Source organism: Kogia breviceps, chromosome 3 (genome assembly GCF_026419965.1).
Source record: "Kogia breviceps isolate mKogBre1 chromosome 3, mKogBre1 haplotype 1, whole genome shotgun sequence".
Taxonomy (NCBI): domain Eukaryota; kingdom Metazoa; phylum Chordata; class Mammalia; order Artiodactyla; family Physeteridae; genus Kogia; species Kogia breviceps.
The window spans coordinates 78,486,187-78,509,297 of record NC_081312.1 but is presented as its reverse complement, the minus strand read 5'-3'; the positions used below and the strand labels follow the sequence as shown (position 1 = coordinate 78,509,297).

Here is a 23,111-nt window from a genome sequence, read left to right as displayed (position 1 = left end):
AACTTAGAGGAATTAATCATCAAGCTATTCCTCAGCTACGTGGGGTAGTGAGAAAAGAGAAGGTTAATATGCTAGTGACAAAGTCAGTCGTCTCAGATTCCACCAAGACAAAGGAAAATTACCCTTCTGAAAAGTCCAATCTGAAACCACGAAAGAAAAATGTCATTTGAGGAAAGAAGGCAAGAATTTACCCTTCCAGGAACACTGTGTGTGGGGATAATATGAATTCACTAACTTATTAGATGGACCAGGCATTTTTCAATGTCTGATGCTTTAAAAAAAATTAAAATGGCCAGGAACAATGTCTAGTTTATGTAAATTCTAATAATCTCCTATAAAAATCGGCCAACAGGAATGTGATAAGAAAAGGTAGAATTCTAAAAATAATTTATCAGAAACGTTCACTCCTAAACTAGGTACTGCACATGAACTGCAAGTTTACATATAATCAAGTAATTTTACCTAATGGGAAAGAGAATGATCTCTTGGCTTCCTGTCCTAGTGAGTAAATATTTGAGTTTCAGAAGTTAATCAGTCTGGGTCCCAGATACACAGTTTGATGGGTTATACCCTCAGCCAATTCCCCTGCAGTATGCTAGGAAGCAGAGGAAAACATGTAGGGAGGATGGGACTGGAGAACAAGCATGGGCTCTGGCAACATTCATTCGTTCATTCACCCATCCCTTGAATAAATGCTTGTTGAACGCATACCAAGTTCTAGAAACTGTTCTAAAATGCTGTGATTACACAAATCAATGTGTGTCTGAGACGGTCACAGCACTTGATCTCATGAGATTAATACTCTACCTTAGGGGACAGAAAATAAACAAATAAACAGTTACAGATAATGATACAAAGAAAGCAGAGAAATGAGCAACATGACAGAGGTTAATGGATGAAGGCTTCTTTGAAGAGGTGACATTTAAGCTAAGAGCTGAGCAGGTCAGTTCTGTGAGTGTCTGGGAGAAAAGCCTTCCAGTGAGAGGTAACTGCAGAAGAATATTTCTAATCCTGATGAAGGAACAAGCTCAAGGTTCAGAAAAAGACCGACATGACTGCTGTGGAGGGAGCAAAATTTACTACGTGATCCTGGCAGGTTCAGCTCTATGAACCTCAGCATATCCACAGAATGGGTCTAATTTCACTTACTGAAAACATTAAGTGAGCTTAAGATGTATGCTTGGCCCAGCGTATAAAGCATGGTGTGAAATCAGAATGGTACCTACAAACTGACTACTGTGATGTTAAATATACACACTGTGCATGTGTTTTAATGCTTGTTAATGCCTTATCTCCTTTAACATTTGGAAAGAATCAGAGAAAGAAGACTGCCATTACTGAGTAGTTTGTGTTATAAATGAAACTTTCTAGAATTCTGGAATGTTTCAGATAGGAGCAGTTGCAATTTAAACCCTTTTGGTCCTATGACACCCAACTTCAAGAAGCATTAATAGAAAACTCACATGCACAAAAACTCTAATTACAAAAAATAATGTATCAAATGTCTCAAGGGAAATATAAAAAGCTAACCTTCGGGTCCATTTATAAAGCTAACCTATTTTTACCTCTCATTTCCATTTTTCCCACCAATCTATGCTTCATCGTACCACCTAAGTTATTTTTTTTTTTTTAAAAACACAGGTCTCAAAATTTTACTTGATGTTTAAAATACCTCAGATGTCTTTCCTTTAAATATTGGGTGAAGTCCTAAGGCCCTGGCCTGATTTTTAAGCTCATTCCTTTCCTAGCCCCGAGCTACACTTCCAATCTCATCCTTGGGGGAGGAATGGGGGAGAGGAAGAAGTAGATTAAGAGATTAATTTAGGGCCAATGCCAAGTATTCCACTGAGATTTCTCCTCTTCCATGAGGATCTTAAAAGTAAAATAAAACTCAGTGGTGGAAGCAGCACTATGAAGAGATCATCTGGTTGAGCCCAAGACCTTAAGGAAATTAAATGAGTTCTATCATTTCTATCTTATAGGGTGGCCAGGGAAGGTTAGGTTATTGGCCAAAGGGCTGAAACATAAAAAGAGTCTAAATCCTGTGACTCATAGGAGAGCTGTCTTGCATGTGCATAATCCTGCCTCCTATTCACCATGAATAGTTTAAGTTCGTACATAGGGCCAGAATCCATACCTGAGCATGCTACTCTCCCAAATATGGGACAATGTATTAGAGAATTGATTCTTTTTTTTAAAATTAATTAATTTATTTTATTTATTTATTTTTGGCTGCATTGGCTCTTCATTGCTGTGTGCAGGCTTTCTCTAGTTGTGGTAAGCAGGGGATACTCTTCATTGCAGTGGCTTCTCTTGTTGCAGAGCACGGGCTCTAGTCTTCAGTAGTTGTGGCACATGGGCTTAGTTGCTCTGCAGCATGTGGGATCTTCCCAGACCAGGGATCGAACCCGTGTCCCCTGTATCGGCAGGAGGATTCTTAACCACTGCGCCACCAGGGAAGTCCCTAGAGAATTGAGTCGTTTTGGCCTCTCCCGCTGCAGAGCACAGGCTCCGGACACACAGGCTCAGCGGCCATGGCTCACGGGCCCAGCTGCTCTGCGGCATGTGGGATCCTCCTGGACCGGGGCACAAACCCGCATCCCCTGCATCGGCAGGCGGACTCTCAACCACTGCGCCACCAGGGAAGCCCGAGAATTGATTTTTGAAGGCACTCACCATCAAACTTAGAAGCATCCCATGAACCCATTTAGTTAATTGAAGATTACACTGTAGAAAGAAATCAGTCCTTTATTAAAATATTTTTGGAGTTACCTAGGATCAGGTAGCCCCCTCCACTTTGTACTTGTAAACACACACTCTCTCTGTTTCTCGTTCTCTCACACACACTCACAAACACCCTCTTTACTGTAAAAGTTGAATAAGCAAATACCAGCCTACACAATTCTCCAGTGCGCCTGAAAGCCCTGATACAGTAATTCCAAGTACTTCTAGCTGTTGCTTCCATCTGTATGGGGCTCATGACACCGACACTCCTGCAGGTGGTGTCAGAAAGGTGAAGTGACAAATCCACAAAGGGAGACCCCCAACAATTCATTGCTTCTGCGGTATCAATCATGGCTGGTGGCTTTTACTTTTATCTCCCTCTCTGCTTAGGTATGCTCACTCCCACTGTCAGTTCAGTTAGCATATTTCACCTACACTTCACAATATGTCGAAAGGAAGTAGACACACGCTGTGAAAAGCTGGTAATTTTATTGGGTTCCTTTACCTTTAAAAATCTGTTACTTGGTCAAGTCTGGTTTCTGGGCTCCTTTTTTGCAGGGAAATTGAGGCAAACGTTTTTATGTGGTCCTCTGGTGCCTGCTCTGTACTCCGAGAATTATATACACAAGGATCATTAGAGTAGGGTTTCGCCCATTAAGATATAATAACCGTCAGCAGGGACAAAAAGCAGATCAGTATCACAAATTCAAACTAACAGGCGCACATAAAAACTATGTGCCTGCTTAAGGCACAGGCATGGGGTCAGGGTCTTACACAATAGGTAAATTCCCTCTCTGGTTTGGAGACAGCTTTTCACAAGACCAGGGTAAGGAGAAAGAACTGGCAAGAATTCTTGCAGCCCTCTAGCCATTTTTAACCCTGAACGCTTTTCTATCCCCAAGTGCACCTCGTCCAAATAAACACAGGACAGCGTTCGCTGTGCGTTCGCTGTTCTGGAGGACTTCTAATTAGCATAAAACAAGTACTTATTTAAGGGCGCTGTTCTTGTTGACAGAGGAGCATCTTTGGGCAAGAAACACATGGCAGACTGAAGTAGGAAAGGCACACTCCTTAGTCTGTTAGATTAGCCAAAGTAAACCTGGTCATCCAAGGTGTGGAAGATGTCACCAAAAGATGGCTGCTTTACCAGGCTTTGGCTGATGTTGGTTTTAAAAACAGCCTCTGTTAGCCCGTAGTATGCTTCTTTCTGTGTCTTTCAGTAGTTGACATGACACCTCTTCACAAGTGGGTGTATAAAAATCCTTTGCAAATGGACTAGATTTATTCTCAGCCCGAGAAAGCAAAGATGATTATTGGATTATCAATAGAAATTATTTTGTTAGGGCTTCCCTGGTGGTGCAGTGGTTAAGAATCTTCCTGCCAACACAGGGGACATGGGTTCGAGCTCTGGTCTGGGAAGACCCCACATGCCGAGGAGCAACTAAGCCTTTGAGCCACAACTACTGAGCCTGCGCTCTACAGCCCGCGAGCCACAACTACCGAAGCCCACGTGCCTACACAGCTCGTGCTCTGCAACAAAAGAAGCCACCGCAATGAGAAGCCCGCGCACATCAACCAAGAGTAGCCCCCACTCGCCGCAACCAGAGAAAGCCCGCACGCAACAACGAAGACCCAATGCAGCCAAAAATAAAAAAATAAAATAAATCTTTATGAAAAAAAAGAAAAAGAAATTATTTTGTTAACATTGTTAGCTCCTGAGTAGCCAACATAAAACTCACCTGTTTCGACCAAATGACTGATATTTTTCAGGCTTGATAAATAATTTGTAAGGAAAAAAGAATGGAATGGGGAAAGTAATATGGAAGGCCTTGGGTCTTAAATTTTATTTCTTTTTTGTTTTTGGCCGCACCATGCGGCATGCAGGATCTTAGTTCCCCAACCAGGGATAGGATCAACCCGTGCCCCCTGTATTGGGAGCACGGAGTCTTAACCACTGGACCACCATGGAAGTCCCAGGCCTTGGGTTTTTTAAACTCTCAGGTAATCTACCCCTCAAAACTGCCACAAATCAACTCCTCTGACCTCTCTCAAGAGAAAGGCAAGGATGTGGGGTCATGGAAGGAAGGAGGCTGTGGTACAATCTGAAAGCTGAGGGAAGGCAGAGCAGGAATATCTCCCCACAGCCTCACCTCCCAACAACGAGGCCATCACTGAGAAGGAAGACCAAGCTTGTGATGAAACTGGGCAAGAGGTGAAAAGAAGGGGGCTGGGCAGAGAGGAGTGTAGAGGGTAGAAGAACCACACAGAGGCCAGGCCAAGAGCTGCACAGGACCTGCCCTGCTGAATGCTCTGTACCCAAGTCTCTTCATGATCGTCATAGCTCTCCTACAGCCCTTCCTCAATACACCTCACTCTTTCCTTACTGACCACCATGTTCCTCCTCGGATTGGCACCAGGCACATCTGTGCAGACACAGGTATGGGCCAAGCCTCATTCCATGCACGTATGCAGATGAAATGCTGAGGGCAGCAATTATTAAGCAGCTTAAAGGCATCTCTGTGCACTCCACCAGAGGGTGGGAAAGTAGGCAGACCATACTGGAGATGAATACTTAATCACTTAGTAGCTAGCCTTTTATCGGGAGCTTCCTGTGAGCCAGGCATTGCTCTAAGTGTTTTACATTTAATCATATGAGGTGGGTGCTACTGCTGTCCCAAGTTTTATAGGTAATGAAACTAAGGCACGGAGTCACAAAGCAGGATTTCCCAAGCTCAGTTCCATAACCGATGACGGGACTATCACTGTACTTCTTTTAGCCTTTATAAGTGTTAGACTAGAAATACTCACTCCACCTAAAATTCTCACCACCTTTAAAAAAAAATCAGTGAACCAACTACCCACAACAGTCCATACAGAAACCTTTGCCTCTGAATGGCATCACATGCTTTTTACATCAATCAGCAGCCTCCCAGTGGGAACCACAGACTGTCCATGCCACGAAAATGTCGTTTGTGTATTGTACAATCCATAACCTCACCATTATTTAATTATTGCTAATACTTAATTCGATTCTAGTATGCTATCTTAACATATACTTCAATCTTTGTTAACTATTCACAGCTATTGACAATAATCAATACTGTGGTTCCCATGGCAAAAAAGAATTTCTAAAAAAAGGAAAAAGAAACCCGGAACTTGAAAAGGCATTATCTTAGAAGAAAATCTACAGTAATATGAAGTCCAATTTTCTTGAAAAGATATTAATAATTGCAATTTTATACTGCATGCCAGAACCAACTAAAAAGGGAAGCGAAGGCACAGAGAATGAAGAAACACAAACAGAAGTTGCCTCCAGACACATAAAGAATAGCAACTATAGAGGGAATATATTTTACGATCTTATCTACATTGCCAAATGCTTGCTAGTGTGTCTTGTTAGTTGGTACAGACCTTTACTCGAGCTTTGATGGAAACAGGAGGCAAGTGTAAATGACACAGTAAACAGGAGCTGTTTGGCAGGTGAAAGAAATGACAATCCCAAAAGGGACACATCTAATCTGTTCCCAAAGCTCCAAATCACTCAGTCTTATAAAGCAAAAATCCCAATTCTTGCCTAAGTCCAGGCATGTACTCTGCCGCAAGGTGCCATTTTATAGGTGCAATTAAAATTGTCCATGGTTCAAACCTCAAAGAAAGGCACAGGCGAAGAATTCACAGAACTTCCCCTCCTTCGTCCCCTCTATTCTCTGTAGGGCAGTGGAATGAGAAACAGTTTGGGTTAAGCTGCTTCTGTTCTTCCATTAGTTCTGGTTCTTTTAAGCCAAAATTACATTCCAGGCAGATTGGATGGTCTCAGCCAGTTGCCTGAAGGTAAAGTACAAAGAAATGCCACCCTCTGCTTTCTGGATTCAGCTCTGAGAGTGAAGGAATGCACAGGGGTTCAGAGAGAGGTGGGTGGGAACCCTGGCTGCTCAGGTGTTTTAGACTTTGTGGGAGAAAGAGAAAGCTGGGAAAGGAAATACAGTAGCGTTAGAACTACTGTTTATATTCATCCAAAAACTGAGCTCTGCCAGTGCTTAATAAGTTGCTTGACCCTGGCGCCTTCCTTTGGTACGACAGTAGGTCGTGAACACCTGTCACCTTGGGTGGGTAAACTCCTTCACACGTGCCTTCCTCAACTTGTTCTTTTACTTTCAACATACCGGGATTTGGTGGTGATGGTGAGAGGGCAATTAAATAACGTTTTCTGATTCTAAAATCTGGTTTTAACTAAACTTGACAAAATAAACAAGTTGGCTTCAAAAGATTCCTGCAGAGAAACCCCAGACTGAAGGTAATCCATCAACGATAAGAAAAATGGCAGAGCAGAGGCTCTGATTGCTAGTACAAGTTCTTCATCAGTCGTAGAATGAATTAGAAGCAAGGACAGTTGAATCGGATTGGCCAAGATGTTGACCTCCATAAATTATAATAGAATTTATCCAGAGACTGTTTGAAATGTGAGTTTAAGTCCACGATTTTTAAATAATAAGCCTCACCCTATTTATATACTGAGCCTTGAGATATTAGCTGTTGAGAACTTAAAGCCATCAAAATCAGTAAGATATTTAGAAATATTAATGTCATTTTAATTTATATCTTTGCATACATTTTATAATGTGAATATTAGTTCTATCACACATTTACATGATGTACAAGTTCTTAAAAACATATCTTGAGAAGTATGCTCTAAAACTTTTTACTGGCAGGGGTGCACGATAAAAATTTTGGTCTTTGAGTATAGGTCTTCCAGGCTAGAATTAGAATATTCCTCAGGAAAGTCCTAGACAATTCACGGTGAACTTCAGATGCCTGGTGAAATTCATTATGTTTTAGACAATTGGCATAAACCTTGACAGAGATTTCCAGAAATTATTAGGCAAACGGGAGCAAAGTCCAGTGGGCATTCTCAGATCTGGGTTTTAGACTCTGGGCATACAACTAACTGAAATCCTCTTACATTTTTATTTGAGATTTCTAAACAGAAAGATAGTCTTTGATGCAGCTGAACCCCCAAACTGAGATTCTGGACTAGTAGGAACTAAAGTGAAAAATGTTTTATTTTCATGTTAGATTAAATATTATAAATATGTATTCTGAGTGTACGGGAAATTCCAAATAGATGCCAGGAGGTTTCTGGCACTTAGTCTGTTGCAATACATACGGAGGTTTATATCAATAGTCAACAGCAATTTTCCATCTCCCCTGGGAAAAGAATAAGAGGAAATCTCTAACGTGGAATGAAAACACTAATTTGCAATCATGTAGGCAGTCACCGTGTCCAAGGATGCCAAATGCTTTTAAATATAAGTAATCCAGTTTAGCAGATGGAAAACCAGCGAGAAGTAAATCACTTATTCGGAACCTCTCCCGGACCAAATACAAGTACAGTGGTATTATGATCAGTGTCCTGAAACGATTCTTCCTCCACAACCAAGGTCTTGCCTTTAGTCACGCAGTGCTTTTAAACTTCAGTCAGTACAGGGATTTGGCTTTCTCCCACAAGATGTTCCACAACATTTGGGTAGAGAGAAACTGATGAGGGTGGCTACCTTTGGGGGGATGGTCTATCTCTAACCCAGCCCTATCTACTTAGCGTCAGGCTAGAATTTTCAGATGCTCATTGAAAACTTTTGCTGAAATGTCACCAGTCATCTCAGACTCAAATCATCCAAAACAGAATTGACCTTTTTGCTTCTACCCATGCTTTCTCCCCTGTATTTCCATTTTATGTTTTTGGCACCATTATTCATATTCTTGTTGAAACCAGCAATCCAAGGTACGTGTAAGACTTCTCCATCACTGTGTGAATCTGATGGGACTAACTGTTGCAATCCTCTCTTCAAATATCCCTTGTATATGGTCTCCTCTACATTTCCACAGACACAACCTTAGCTTGGCCTTCGTCACTTATTATGTCAACAATCACCGCCCCTTTCTAACAGATCTAGCCACCTTCAGGACTGTTTTTGTCTATTCATTCAACAGACACTTGATGACCCTCACCTAGGTGCCCGGCACGACGAGGTGCTAGGGACACATCAGTGAGCAATCTCCATCTTGGAGCTTATATTCTGGTGGTGGATGTAAGTGAGAAGTAGATGAACAAATAAAATATTAGCTGCTGTGCAGAAAATGAGAGAATTAACTTAGGGTGACTTAAATTAGGGAAGAGGATCTGGGAGGGCCTCTTTGAGGTGCGTGGCTGAACCCCAGCAAAGAAAAGGAGCAAGCTATAAAGAGCGGGGTGGAAAAGCATGCTGTGCCTTCAAAGACACAGAGGAAGGAAAGCACTTGGCCTGTTTAAGGAACCAGAGGACCACTGTGGCTAGAGGTGCAGGGAGAGAGGAAGGGAGTACAGCCAAGTGAGGGAGGAGGTACGGCTGTGGCCAGAGCACGAAAGGGCTTGGGGGCCAGTCTTCCAAGGCCTCAGAGACATCTCTGCACTCAAAATCAGATCACAGCACTGCCCCTTTTAAATGTGAAATTCTGTCTCCCTGTTACTGATGGGATAATGTTCAAATTTTGTCTGATGATATTCAGGGCCCTTCCTGGTCTGGATGTTACTTGCCTTTCCAGCACTTTGCCCTGAAACAAGCCACATTCACATGTAACTTATATACTCTAGCTATGCCTCTTTCCACATGTCTTCTTTCCTCAGTTGGAAAAGCTCCTTCTCTATGTGACGAACGCCATTTCATCCTCTAAGACTCATCTTCAGTTTTACAGGAGGAGCCAATATATTGCTCTCTGTTATTTCACAGGAAACTCTATACTGTGATCTTGTGATACTTTGTACATCTCTCCCACCACCCTGTGAACTCTTGAGAATGTGAGTGTCTGGATCTTATATGTTGTGGCAGTCATAGTGTCTGAAACAGAACTGGCATTCAGTACATGTTTACTGAGGGAGGGATGGAGGGAAAGAAGAATGAAGAAGTCTTGCCCAAATGCACTGGAATGGAATTCAAGACATTCTGATTTCATCTAGTCTAAGGCTTAGTCTATTCTTTAAAATCAAATTAAAATCAAAAATCACTTACTGAATGACATTTACATATGATACATTAGCCCAGTTATTGGTAAATGATGCTTAATTATCAGAGAAATTCTGAGCAAAGAAATGCTACATGTCATAAAGGAACAAGCACTGGCTCTGCTACTTGCTATCAGTGAAGACCTTGAGATACTGAGCTCCCAAATTCCACTTCGAATATACATTATAGGCAGTGTCTAATGGACAACAGAGAAGTGCCCGCCTTACAAATGAAGAAAATAAGGTTGCTTTTCAAGAGCTGAACAAGTAAAAACTGGATTATCCATCTGTGGGAGGTAACTGTGGGCTGAAACACCCAAAACTATTTTCAAGGTGACCAGCAAAAGGGAAAATGGCATAAGCAAATATCTAATGCCAAGTAGAGACAAGTGACATGGACATAACGATAAACAGATATGATAAACATTTTTTGTCACGACAATGGAAAATTCTCTGATCTTCTCTGAGTGAATATACTAGCTTTCCGGTTTATACATCAGCTCTGTGTAAGTTTGCACTAAAGGACAAGTTAGTGCACCTACCTCTGCACACTGACAAAGATGAATATATGACCAGAAGGCTGAAGAACAGTCTCCCAACTGTGGTCACCTCACCATGGTTGACATGCTGTATGACCCTGCCTGGCTGCCAGCTGACCTGCCCCAATCAGATCTCACGACAGCTACCCCTCTTACATTAAAACAAACGTTTAGGTCAAGGTCGACACAGGGAGTCCTTTCATCAGGATGACAACACAAGGCCAAGTGCATTCCATTCACGACCAGACATGGATTCAGAATGAAATGTACCTGACACAGCCCGGGCTCCTAAGTGACCTTCAGATGCCAGTGTCAGTCAAATGATTCTAAAGAGAAATTAAGCTCGAGTTATATTGCTATATTCATCTGGAATGCATTACTAAATGAAGACATGAAATGGAGATAATTTTTTCTAACTTAGGAGCCAACTCTGTGGTGGATAACAGAGATGCCCTGAAGCAAGAGAAAGAATTAAAGTGGTGTCCATGGGTCCTCGAAGTCTGTGATGCTACAATCAACATTTCCAGTGCTAAAATGTAAGTTCACGTCTACTTCATATAAACATGTTCTTGTCCAGAGTAGAATATTGGAAGAGGTCTCGGTGAACTAATCTTATTCAAGTCGCCATGAACATTCAACTCAACAAGGTTGGAGTGCCATGGGAAGAAGGTTTACAGTCCTGAGATGGTAACTGGAATAGCACATGGCTGGAATGAGTCTGATCCATATGGCAATCTGATGTGTACTACAACAGGACATGCCTAAAAAAAATGAATAAAGTCCAAGGTGCTGTTGACATTGTGAAGCTCATATCCATAGTGCTACCTGTCATGGTGATGAAACCAAGCATACATGATTTTTACCAGGCTTATAAACAGTACCATGGTTTAGGACAAGACTCTGCCACTATACCTGAAAAATTCCTTTGTATTTCAATGATTGCATCAAAAAAGTGACTCTCCTTGACAAAAGATTATAAACTTCCCTGTCGATATTTTTTTGGTTTTATTTTTTCATTTTTCATTTGTGTCAGCATCACAGTTTTCTGTGTGAATTTCAGAAAGTCCATTCTAGAAGATCTAATACCTAAAGCCACTGAAGAATCCTTTTCTAATTTTGATGGTGGACCTTGCCAGCCACCCTCTGCCCCAAACTCAAATCAACTAGTGCAACATTGCCTGAGGTTTAATATTCACACTTATGTATTCAGTTCTACTATTAAGCTTAAATATTAAAAACAGACAAGCTTATTTGAATACTCTGTGACTATCATCTGACTCAGGATATGTTTAGTTTTATGTGGAATTTTAAATGTTTGTAATAAAGCAAACTTTTAAGCCCTTAACAAAGCTTTTTTCAGAGGAAAAATAATGTATGAAAGTTTCTTAAGTGCCTTTCAGTTCGGGACCTACAGAGGTCTTCTGCTGTGTCTCAGAATAAAATAACTTTGAGGCAACACCAACTAAAACCTGAAAGCAAGTGTGGTCTCAGAGTGTCTCCTGTTACACCCAAGCTAAATTCTACTGAAGCCATCTATGAGAGATTGTATTACCACTCAGAAAATATTATCAGTGACATGTCAAAATGAAGATTTACATTTAACTGAGAAAGGGGGAGTGTTGTCTTCATGCAAGACGTGGATTTCAAAAACATCAGAAAGTTTTTGGTTTTTTACTTTTCTAGGGCCTAAGAAAAATATATACAAGTAAAATTCCCTCTCTAAATGTCTTATTTCAAACTGAGCCAAAGGAAACCAAGTTGAAATCACATCATTTGAAAAATAGGGGATTAAGAAACACTGACGTAACTGAGTGGATGAAGAAGGAGAGTGTTTCTCCATAGAATCATTCCTGCAAATGAAGAAGAAATGAGGGAATGAGGAGATCAAATTAGGAGATCATTATTCGGCAAACTTCTAATGAAATAATGAATCTAGGCAAAGATCATTAGTGCCCACCAACATCATAGAGAGACACCAGATATTATGTACCTCTTGAGAGAGTATACAATAGCATCTGTGAAGGACTCTTCCCCCACTCAGATTAACTCTCTAGATCAAACTAACAGTTTGCAGGAACCACAGGGGACAGAAGAACATAATAAAAACCAGGCAACGCAAACAGCAAAATCTAAAATGTGGGAAATTCCACAGGATATTCTTCTTTTTTGAAGAAACTGGCTTCTTCAAAAAAATAATTGCGAAAAAAAACAAAAATAGAGGATAGAAACCTCTAGATCCAAAGAAACCCCTGAGAGGGGACTTCCCTGGTGGCGCAGTGGTTAAGAATCTGCCTGCCAATGCAGGGGACACGAGTTCGATCACTGGTCTGGGAAAATCCCACATGCCGCAGAGCAACTAAGCTCGTGTGCCACAGCTACTAAGCCTGTGCTCTAGAGCCTGCACGCTGCAACTACTGAGCCCACGCACCACAACTACTGAAGCCTGCAAGCTCTAGGACCTGTGTGTTGCAACTACTGAGCCCGTGTGCTGCAACTACTGAAGCCCGCATGCATAGAGCCCATGCTCCGAAACAAGAGAAGCCACCACAATGAGAAGCTCACGCACCTCAAGGAATAGGAGCCCCCGCTCACCACAACTAGAGAAAAGTCGGCACACAGCAACAAAGACCCAACGCAGCCAAAAAAAAACCAGAAACCCCTGAGAGATGGACACATCTAAGGCAATGCATGAAATCTGTTTGGATCTTCATTCAAACTAACTGTAAATGAATGGACGAATTTACAGACAATCAGTGATATTAGAACTACATACTTGATGACATTGAGAAATTATTGCAAATGTTTTTAAATGCATGATGATGGCACTGGAGCTACGCTTAAAGTATCCATCTTTTCGTGGTGTGTTACCATTTTAAAGGATGAATTATAAAATGTCTGAGATTTGCTTCATAGTAATCTAATAGAAGGAGGGTGTTTTAGATGAAACAAGAGTGGATTAATGGTTTCGTAGCTAGGTACAGGGTACACGGGGATTCACCGCAGCATTCAAATTTTGTATATGTTTGACATTTTTCACAATAAAAGCTGGAAAATTTTAAAGTTGGAAAAAAAAACGATGAATAAGACTTACCCTGCTGGATATCCTTCATTTCTAAATGCAAACTAGATATCAAGATTCCCACAGTTTGAGATCGTTTTCCATCCAATAACTTGATGATCTGGAATTTTAAAATATTAACACAAGCTCAAACAACCAGGCAATCTTTCAGAAGCATACCAAAAACCTTCAGTTTTAGATAGTCTGGTAAACTAAACTGATGCTACAGTCACTCTGTTTTAATACTTTAATTTGAATATAACTTATCCACAAGTATAGATATTTTAGAAAATAAAGGAAAAACACCACCCCAAATTCTACCAATCTAATACGAAGACTCAAATCTTTATTTTACTCTGATCCTTTTTATTCAAACACATCTTAACTAATCTGTAATTGCAACATATGTACAAGTTTTTATCCAACTTTTCCACTTATCATTGGCCTGTTTCCACGCTGGACTTCGTAAGTCACTTCACAGCCTCCAGCCTCCTTGGCTGCAGGATCATCTGCTGAGTGGTTTAGGGCGAATATCATCGAGATCTCGACTCCACTGTTTACCAGTGATATGGCCTCGGAAAAGTGACTTAACCTCTAAGAATTCAACTTTTTCATCATGAAGTAGGGCTGACTGTACTTAGTTTGTACATTTATTCTAGAAATTAAATGGCATAATATAGGTAAAACACCTAAAACAGTTCCTGACACAGACTTGACTTATTATTCAAATAAAACGGCCCTAGTCAGGAGGGTTAGGTTGCTCTGTATTTGTGCTATGATTAATATAAATAATACTGTGTACATACAGATTTAATTTGAAATTATTTAGAAGTGGTCTTTTATAATAATATATGTATACAGAAACTTTTATAATCTTTTTAGACACTCCAAATACCTCATTGCCAATTATTTCAACCCCTACGAATATTCCATGGAGAGCTCATCACAGTTCTGTCTCTCTCTAAACCAAATCAGCCCCAAAGAATGTATTGCACAGTGGTCACTAAGGGAAAAAAATTATCTTTTTTTTCTCTCTTGTGGCAGGGCTACACAAATCAATAGGAAATATGCACAAAACATCACCAAATCTTATATTTTTAATGCACTTTTCTGGGTAAAATACAAACTAAAGAGCTATGCTTCCTCTCCCACCTATGTACACACAAACTTACCAAAAATGTAGTGAAGACAAGATTAAACAGTAACACCTACATTTATATTGATACTAACTAGCTGAGTTGCTTGCTGGTTGAACAATAAGGGATAACAGGAGCTTGCTCCAACCAAGACTGTCTATTTGTCCAACTGTCTAATTACCTATTGATTGATGCTGAATCAATTATCGCCAGCCCTTTATCTTTCTCTGCTCAGCATGACTACTCTTATCTTACTGTTAGGCTGAAAGTACAGTAAACACTAAGCTTTCATCAAGATAAAAGGAAAATCTGATTTTCAGCCTAATGTGTTTAATCATTTCAACATTAGCCTTAATGAAAGATTCTTGGAGGATACAGAATTGCAGTTTTTAAAAGAAATAAAGAAGGTACTTGGTATTTTTATTTATTTTTTACATGAAAGCAAAGGAACAAGATATTATGGATATCAAATATCTTCTTAAAAATGCAATTTCTAGCTTTTTCTTAGAGAACACAAATTTAAAGTGAAACGACTTTTAAAGTCCAATACAAAATTAAGAAAAACCTACCGAAGCTTTGTGTAAATATTCAGACATGCATTCATTCATTAACAAATATCTGCTGTGCATCTGTTACATGCCTGGCACTGCTCTGGACTCATGCCCTTGACATCATAAATTCTGTAGAATTTAATGATTTAAAATTGCTGAGAAGAACTAAAAAGGCGAAGAAAACCATGACTTGAACTAACTGCAAAGCAAATTCAAAATAAAAAAAGCTTTGGGAATTGACTAGATTTATCCTTAAAAGAACAAGATAGTGACTGAGATACAAGCTTGGTCGTGGCATACACATCAACGTCAAGGAGACGGGCACAGGAATCAAATTTATGACAGGAGGACAATTGGGTTGCAAAAATGTCTTCAAACCAATATTCACCATGCTATCCAGTTAGGGTTCTGAAAACACTGGGTAACACATTCTAGCTACAGGGAAAACAAGGTTCAAATTCAAGGTTTTCTAATAGCTAATTAAAAGGAAGCAAGAGGGTAACCACAAGAGAACAGAGAGAGAGGGAGGGACTGAAACTGAGATTGAGGTTCTGTCTGTCATTGGATAAAAGCAAGCAGTCATCATCAAAAAGTCTATAAACAATAAATGCTGGAGAGGGTGTGAAGAAAAGGGAACCCTCTTACACTGTTGGTAGGAATGTAAATTGGTACAGCCACTATGTTGAACAGTATGGAGGTTCCTTAAAAAAAAACCTGGGCTTCCCTGGTGGTGCAGTGGTTGAAAGTCCGCCTGCCGATGCAGGGGACAGGGGTTCGTGCCCCGGTCCGGGAAGATCCCACATGCCTCGGAGTGGCTGGGCCCGTGAGCCATGGCCGCTGAGCCTGAGTGTCCGGAGCCTCTGCTCCGTAACGGGAGAGGCCACAACAGTGAGAGGCCCGCGTACCGCAAAAACAACAACAACAAAAAAACCCCCTAATAACAGAACTACCATATGGCCCAGCAACCCCACTCCTAGGCATATACCTGCAGAAAACCATACTTCGAAAAGATACATACACCCCAATGTTCACTGCAGCACTATTCATAGTAGCCAAGACATGGGAGCAACCTAAGTGTCCACTGACAGAGGAATGTGGTACATATACACGATGGAATATTACTCAGCCGTAAAAAAGAATGAAATTCTACCATTTGCAGCAACATGGATGGACCTAGAGATTACCATACTAACTGAAGTAAGTCAGACAGAGAAAGACAACATATATCACTTATATGTAGAATCTAAAATGATACAAATGAACTTATTTACCAAACAGACATGGACTCACAGACTTCGGAAACAAACTTATGGTCACCAAAGGAGCTTGGGGTTAACATATACACACTACTATATGTAAAATAGATAACCAACAGGGACCTACTGTATAGAACAGGGAACTCTACTCACTATTCCATAATAACCTATATGCGAAAAGAATGTGAAAAAGAATGGATATATGTGTACATATAACTGAATCACTTTGCTGTACACCTGATACTAACACAATATTGTAAATCAACTATACTCCAATATAAAATAAAAATAAAACAAAAAATAAAAACAAGCAAATCCATCCCCACTTCATTGTTCAACCAGGCTGCCCTGTGGAAAGGATGTTACCATCCTTGCAACTGTTTAATAACCTGGCACGGCAAGTGTTTGGAAAGAAAGTGTCTGTTACCTTCGGCTGGACTGAAACCTTAAGAGTTTTCTGAAATGCGGTGCTACTTCCTAAAAAGGGGGTAGGCAGTGCTCAAGTCAGAGCATTTGTATTCTCTTCCCTATTTGTGTCAAATTCTCTGTCTACCTCTAACTAGACCTTTAAAAATAGTCTCTCGGGCTTCCCTGGTGGCACAGTGGTTGGGAGTCCGCCTGCCGATGCAGGGGACACGGGTTCGTGCCCCAGTCCGGGAAGATCCCACATGCCGCGGAGCGGCTGGGCCCGTGAGCCATGCCCGCTGAGCCTGAGCGTCCGGAGCCTGTGTTCTGCAACGGGAGAGACCACAACACTGAGAGGCCCGCATACAGCAAAAAAAAAAAAAAAAAAAAAAAAAAGGCTCTCTTCAATTGTGGAATAACACCAAGTTTCTCAAAACCAGCTAAAATGGTAGGAACACAATGAACACGGAATGGATATATGCCCTAAGCCCTCGTCGTTTCTTTTGTTTTCATGACTGAAAGGTTGTTTCTTTTACTACAGTTAAAAAGAGAGAGAGAGAGAGAGAAAGGAAAACATGAAATCTACCATATTAACAACATTTTAAATGTACAGTACATCACTGTTAACTATATGCACACTGTTGTACAGCGGATGTCTAGAAGTTTTTCATCCTACAGGATGGAAACTCTACACCCCTTGAACAGCTATACTCCATTTCCTTCTCCCCCCAGCCCCTGGACAGCTTTCTGCTTCTACAAGCTTTAGATACCTCATGTAAACAGAATCATGCAGTATTTGTCCTTTTGTGACTGGCTGATTTCACTTAGAATAACATCTTCGAGGTGCATACATGTTGTAGCATGTGATAGAATCTCCTTCCTAAGGCTGAATAATATTCCATTGTGTTTGTGTGTATATATATATATGTGCGCATATACATATATACATATGTGTATGTATATGTGTGTATATATGTGAGTATATATTGAAATGTGCGTATTGTGTGTGTGCATATATATAAATATATCCATCAATGAACATTTAGCTTATTTCTACTTCTCAGCTATTGTGAATAATGCTGCAGTGAACAGGGGAGTGCAAATATCTCTTTGAGATCTTGTTTTCAATTCTTTTGGATAAATACCTACTAGTGGAATTGCTGGATAATGAGGTAGTTCTATTTTTCTAATTTCTCAGCATCTTTACCAGCACTTGTTATGTTTTTGTTTTTGATAACAGCCATCCTGCTAGGTGTGGTTTTGATTTGCATTTCCCTGATGTTAGTGATGTTGAACATCCTTTCATATACCTGTTGGCCATTTGTAGGTCTTTGGTGAAATGTCTATACATGTCCTTGCCCATTTTAAAATCAGGTTTATAAAAACTGAGTTGTAGGAGTTCCTTACATATTTTGAGATACTAACCCTTTATCAGACATACGGTTTGCAAATATTTTCTCCCATTCCATATATATCCTTTTCATTCTGTTGGTTGTTTCTTTTGCTGTGTAGATGCTTCTTAATTTTGATATAGTTCCACTCGTCTATTTTTGCTTTTGTTGCCTGTGGTTTGGTGTCATTTCCAGGAAATAACTAGCAAGACCAATGTTATGAAGCTTTTCTCATGTTTTCTCACAGGAATTTTATACTTTCAGATCTTACATTTAAGTCTTGAATCTATTCTGAATTGATTTTTGTTTATGCTGAAAGATAACAGTCCAATTTCATTCTTTTGCATTTGAATACCCAGTTTTCCCTGCACCATTTGTTGAAGAGACTATCCTTTCCCCATTTTTTAGTCTTGGCACTCTTGTTGATGATCATTTGACCACATTCACGTGGGTTTATTTCTGAGCTCTCTCCTCTGTTCTGTTGGTCTATGTCCGTCTTTATACCAGTACCATCCCGTTTTGCGCACTGTACAACAGGCATACCTCGGAGATACTGCAGGTTTGGTTCCAGATCACCTCAATAATATTACTACAAAATGTTACTACAAAAAATATTACTAAAAAATGCTACCACTTGAGCCCTTCAGCAGGTGGTAATATTATTGTTGGTGGAGTGTCTTGCCTCAGTGTTGATGGCTTCTGACCAGTCATGGTGGTGGCTGCTGAAGATTGGGGTGGCTATATGGCAGTTTCTTAAAATAAGACAGGAATAAAGTCTGCCACATCCATTGACTCTTCCTTTCACAGACAACTTCTCTGCAGCCGGCAGTGCTGTTTGATAGCACTTTACCCAGAGTAGAACTTCTTTCAAAATTGGAGTCAATCCTCTCACACCACGCTGCTACTTTGGCAACTAAGTTTGTGTCATATTGTAAATCCTTTGTGGTCATTTCAACAGTCTTCATAGCGTCTTCACCAGGAGTAGACTCCATCTCAAGAAACCACTTTCTTTGCTCATCCAGAAGAAGCAACTCCTCATCTGTTCAAGTTTTATCATGAGATTGCAGCCATTCAGTCACATCTTCAGGCTCCATTTCTAATTCTAGTTCTCCTGCAATTTCCACCACATCTTCAGTGATCTCCTCAAAGTTATCCATGAGGGTTGAAATCAACTTCTTACAAACTCCTGCTCATGTTGATATTTTGACCTCTTAGCATGAGTCACCAATGTTCTTAATAGCATCTAGAATGGTGAATCCTTTCCAGAAGGTTTTCAATTGACTTTTCCCAGATCCATCAGAGGAATCGCTATCTATGGCAGCTATAGCCTTACAAAATGTATTCCTTAAAGAATAAGACTTGAAAGTCAAAATTACTCCTTGATGCATGGGCTGCAGAACTGATGTTGTGTTAGCAGGCATGAAAACAACATGAATCTCATTGTGCATTTCCATCGGAGCTCTTGGGTGACCAGGTGCATTGTCCATGAGCAGTAATATTTTGAAAGGAATCCTTTTCCTGAGCAGTAGGCCTCAAACATGGGCTTAAAATATTCAGTTAACCATGTTGTAAACAGATGTGCTGTGATCCAGGCTTTGTTGTTCCATTTATAGAGCACAGGAAGAGTAGAATTAGCACAATTCTTAAGGGTCCTAGGATTTTTGGAAGGGTGAATAAGCACTGGCTTCAACTTCAAGTCACCAGATGCATTAGCCCCTAACAAGAGAGTCAGCCTGTCCTTTGAAGCCAGGATTTGACTTCTCCTTCTCGAGCAATGAAAGTCCTAGATGGAATCTTCTTCCAACAGAAGGTTGTTTCAGCTACACTAGAAATCTGTTTAGTGTAGCCACCTTTATGAATTATCTTAGCTAGATCTTCTGGATAACTTGCTACTTCACCTTGCACTTTTACGTTATAGAGATGGCTTCTTTCCTTAACCTTCATGAACCAACCCCTGCTAGCTTCAAACTCTTCTTCTGCAGCTTTCCCACCTCTCTCAGCCTTCCTAGAATTGATGAGAGTTAGGGTCTTGCTCTGGATTAGGCTTTGGCTTAAGGGAATGCTGCAGCTGATTTGATCTAGCTAGACCACTAAAACTTTCACCGTTTCACTTTCTTATCATCTGTGTGTTCACTGGAACAGCACTTTTAATTTCCTCCAAAAATTTTTCCTTTGCATTCGCAACTTGGTTAACTGGTGCAAAAGACCTTAGCTTTGGGCATATCTCGGCTTTCGACATGCCTTCCTCAGTAAACTTAATCATTTCTAGCTCCTGATTTAAAGTGAGAGATGTGTAAATCTTCCTTTCACTTGAACGCTTAGAGGACATTGTGGGGTTCTTAATTGGCCTAATTTCAATATTGTTGAGTCTTAGGGAAGAGGGCGGTCTGAGGAGAGGGAGAGAAATGGGGTAATGGCTGGTTGGTGGAGCAGTCAGAATACACCCAACATTGATTCAGTTCCCCATCTTATGTGGGCGTGGTTCATGGTATCCCCAAACAATGACAATAGTTACATCAAAGATCACTGATCACAGATCACCATAACAAATATAATAATAATGAAAAAGTTTGAAATATTGTGAGAATTACCAAAATTGGACATGAAATGAGTAATGCTGTTAGGAAAAATGGCACCAATAGACTTGCTCGACACAGGGTTGCCACAAACCTTCAATTTGTAAAAGCCGCAGGATCTGCAAAGCACAATAAAGCAAAGCACAATAGAACAAGGGTGCCTGTAGCTTGTAAAGCTTCTAATTTAGGAAGTGGAAGACACTACCAAACAAATTACAAGAAAAAAAAGTCAGAAGTAAAAAAGGGGTTAAAAACCCACAAAGAGGAGAATACATATTTTAAAATATTCTTAAGTCCAATATGTAAAATGACTAAAAAAAAAAAAAAAAAAACACGGAGGAAAACAACACATTAGACTTAATAAACAGACTCAGTGGGAGTTCAGTCAGCTAAAAAGTCCCGTCCAAGACTTCAGTATATATTCAGATCATTCCTGAGGTCACTTGAGGTTGTATTTCTATAGGATAGACTTATAGAAATGGTTCAAAGAGCATGTTCATTTTACATTCTGATAAATATTGTCAAATTGTTTCTAATAGGTGCCATCAATGTATACTCCTGCCAAGTATTTAAGAGTGACAGTTTTCCTGTTCCCTCACCCACTCTGAGTATTATCAATTTTAAAAATGTTGGCCAATGTGATAGATAAAATGTTTTTTCACTATTTGGCATTTTTAATGATTTAATAGTAAGGCTAACCGTCTGATTACTGGTCACATGTTCTTGTGAACCGTCTTTGAATCCTTTTTGCTGTTTTCCAATGACTATCTATTGGGCTGGTTCAATGCAAAGAAATTTAAATAATGACACAGCTGAACAGCAGGAAGAGAGACTTACACAGAGATTGCTGTGGATAAGAGACATTTTCTAAGGGAAGAAGGGGTTAGGGAACTACCTTTTACTGCGCCCCTACTAAGGTTTTATGTGCCTCTGCACACGAGCCAATCCAAATGGACAGTTGTGAACTGGGGGCAGTGAGCACCATAATATTGTAAACTTTTATTCCTTTAGTGGCCCCCTGTGGATTTCCAGAAAGGTAACAATACTATAGGCTCAGGAGTCCTGTAAAGTCGGTGCAGTCACCTCACTGCTAGGGCATTAAAGCAAGGGGCACAGAACTAGAAGCACACTTTGTTCTAACCCAATTCTCTTTTCTGATATTTGTGATCAAATGTCATTACTCCTTACCCAGATTTTTACCTATTATCTGAGGCATTTACCTTCATAGCAGAGTAGGTAGGAAGAAAACATAGAGGAAAAAAGACAAGATTGAGAAAACTGATGCAGAGAACAAACAAGGAAAAGAAAGAGGGAGGACAAAGGGGTTTTTTTTGTTGTTGTTTTTTTAAGATGTTCAGTTAGTTATCAACCAATAATTATTACACTGCTTTTAAAATATTCTTTTTTAGAATCATGGTCAAGTTTCAAATAACCAGATGCAATTTATGGAGAACCTTCCACTAACTGAAAATTCCTCTTGTTTTTCTTTTATTGTATCATACGCATTCTTGCTAAGCTAACTTCTAGACAGATAAAGTCAACTTCAAAATTCCTCTCTGAAGAGAAAGAAAATATGAAAGGAAGATAAACTAATCTTGGGTATTCTTCCCAATTCACTAGTTTCTCTAAAATATCATGGGCTTGAAAGAAATCACAATCAACTATACCTTCCCTATTTGCATTACTGAACAGTGAAGACTGGCGATCGTAATGATTACCTGGAAAACTTTTAGAATCCTAAATTGCCTGAGGCTGTCAGATATTTAATAGCCTGCCTTTTTTATAGTAGAACTTTTCTACTGAATACATTTAAAAAATAACCACAGGACTTTAAATACAAAAAAACTCATAACATATCAAATCATTTATTAACTTCAAATTTAATTAATCAGAACCAACCCATTCTTTAAGCATTCTCATTGTTATTATCCTGTGTTATTTTAACAAATTTTTAAAGTTGTCTGGCCCAAGTCAAAGGTTCCCAGCAATGTAACAATCTAAGTAGAAATACAAATAAAACTAAGAACCAGAGCCATAAATACAATGGTCCTGCCCTCTAGCTTTTAGCTTGAGCCTTCTGAGCTGTCATATTCCCTTGACCAGCTATGGAAAGGGACAGGCATCATCATCTGGTGACGGGTTGTTAAGAGAAAAATCAGGAGACCAGCCTTCTATTTCTAGGCCTGCCCTGACTATCATCCCACACCAATGCTGAGACACAGTCAGTCCAATTGAGCAACACTCACAATATGCAAACTCCGATGTTGGTGCACTGCAGGGCTATAAAGATTAAAAATAACATATATATATATACACACACACACACAAACACATACACATATGTATATATATGTACATATATATACATCCTTGTTCAATGGGAGTTCAAAGACTGGTTTATTTATATGAGAGAAACTCACATAAATAAGTCTGACATAA

General features: G+C 40.0%; 1 protein-coding gene across 5 annotated transcripts in view; it reads right to left on the bottom strand.

The window, feature by feature from the left end:
* FMN1 (formin 1) overlaps positions 1 to 23,111 on the bottom strand; it is a 447,127-nt gene that overhangs the window by 166,393 nt on the left and 257,623 nt on the right. For 4 of the 5 annotated variants that reach the window (XM_059056125.2, XM_067028906.1, XM_067028907.1 and 1 more), the window contains one exon: positions 13,391 to 13,478. The exons of the other annotated variant lie outside the window; for it this stretch is intronic. In XM_059056125.2, coding sequence (XP_058912108.1) covers positions 13,391 to 13,478 — 88 coding nt within the window. The remainder of the gene's footprint in view (positions 1 to 13,390; positions 13,479 to 23,111) is intronic. 5 annotated transcript variants of the gene reach the window in all.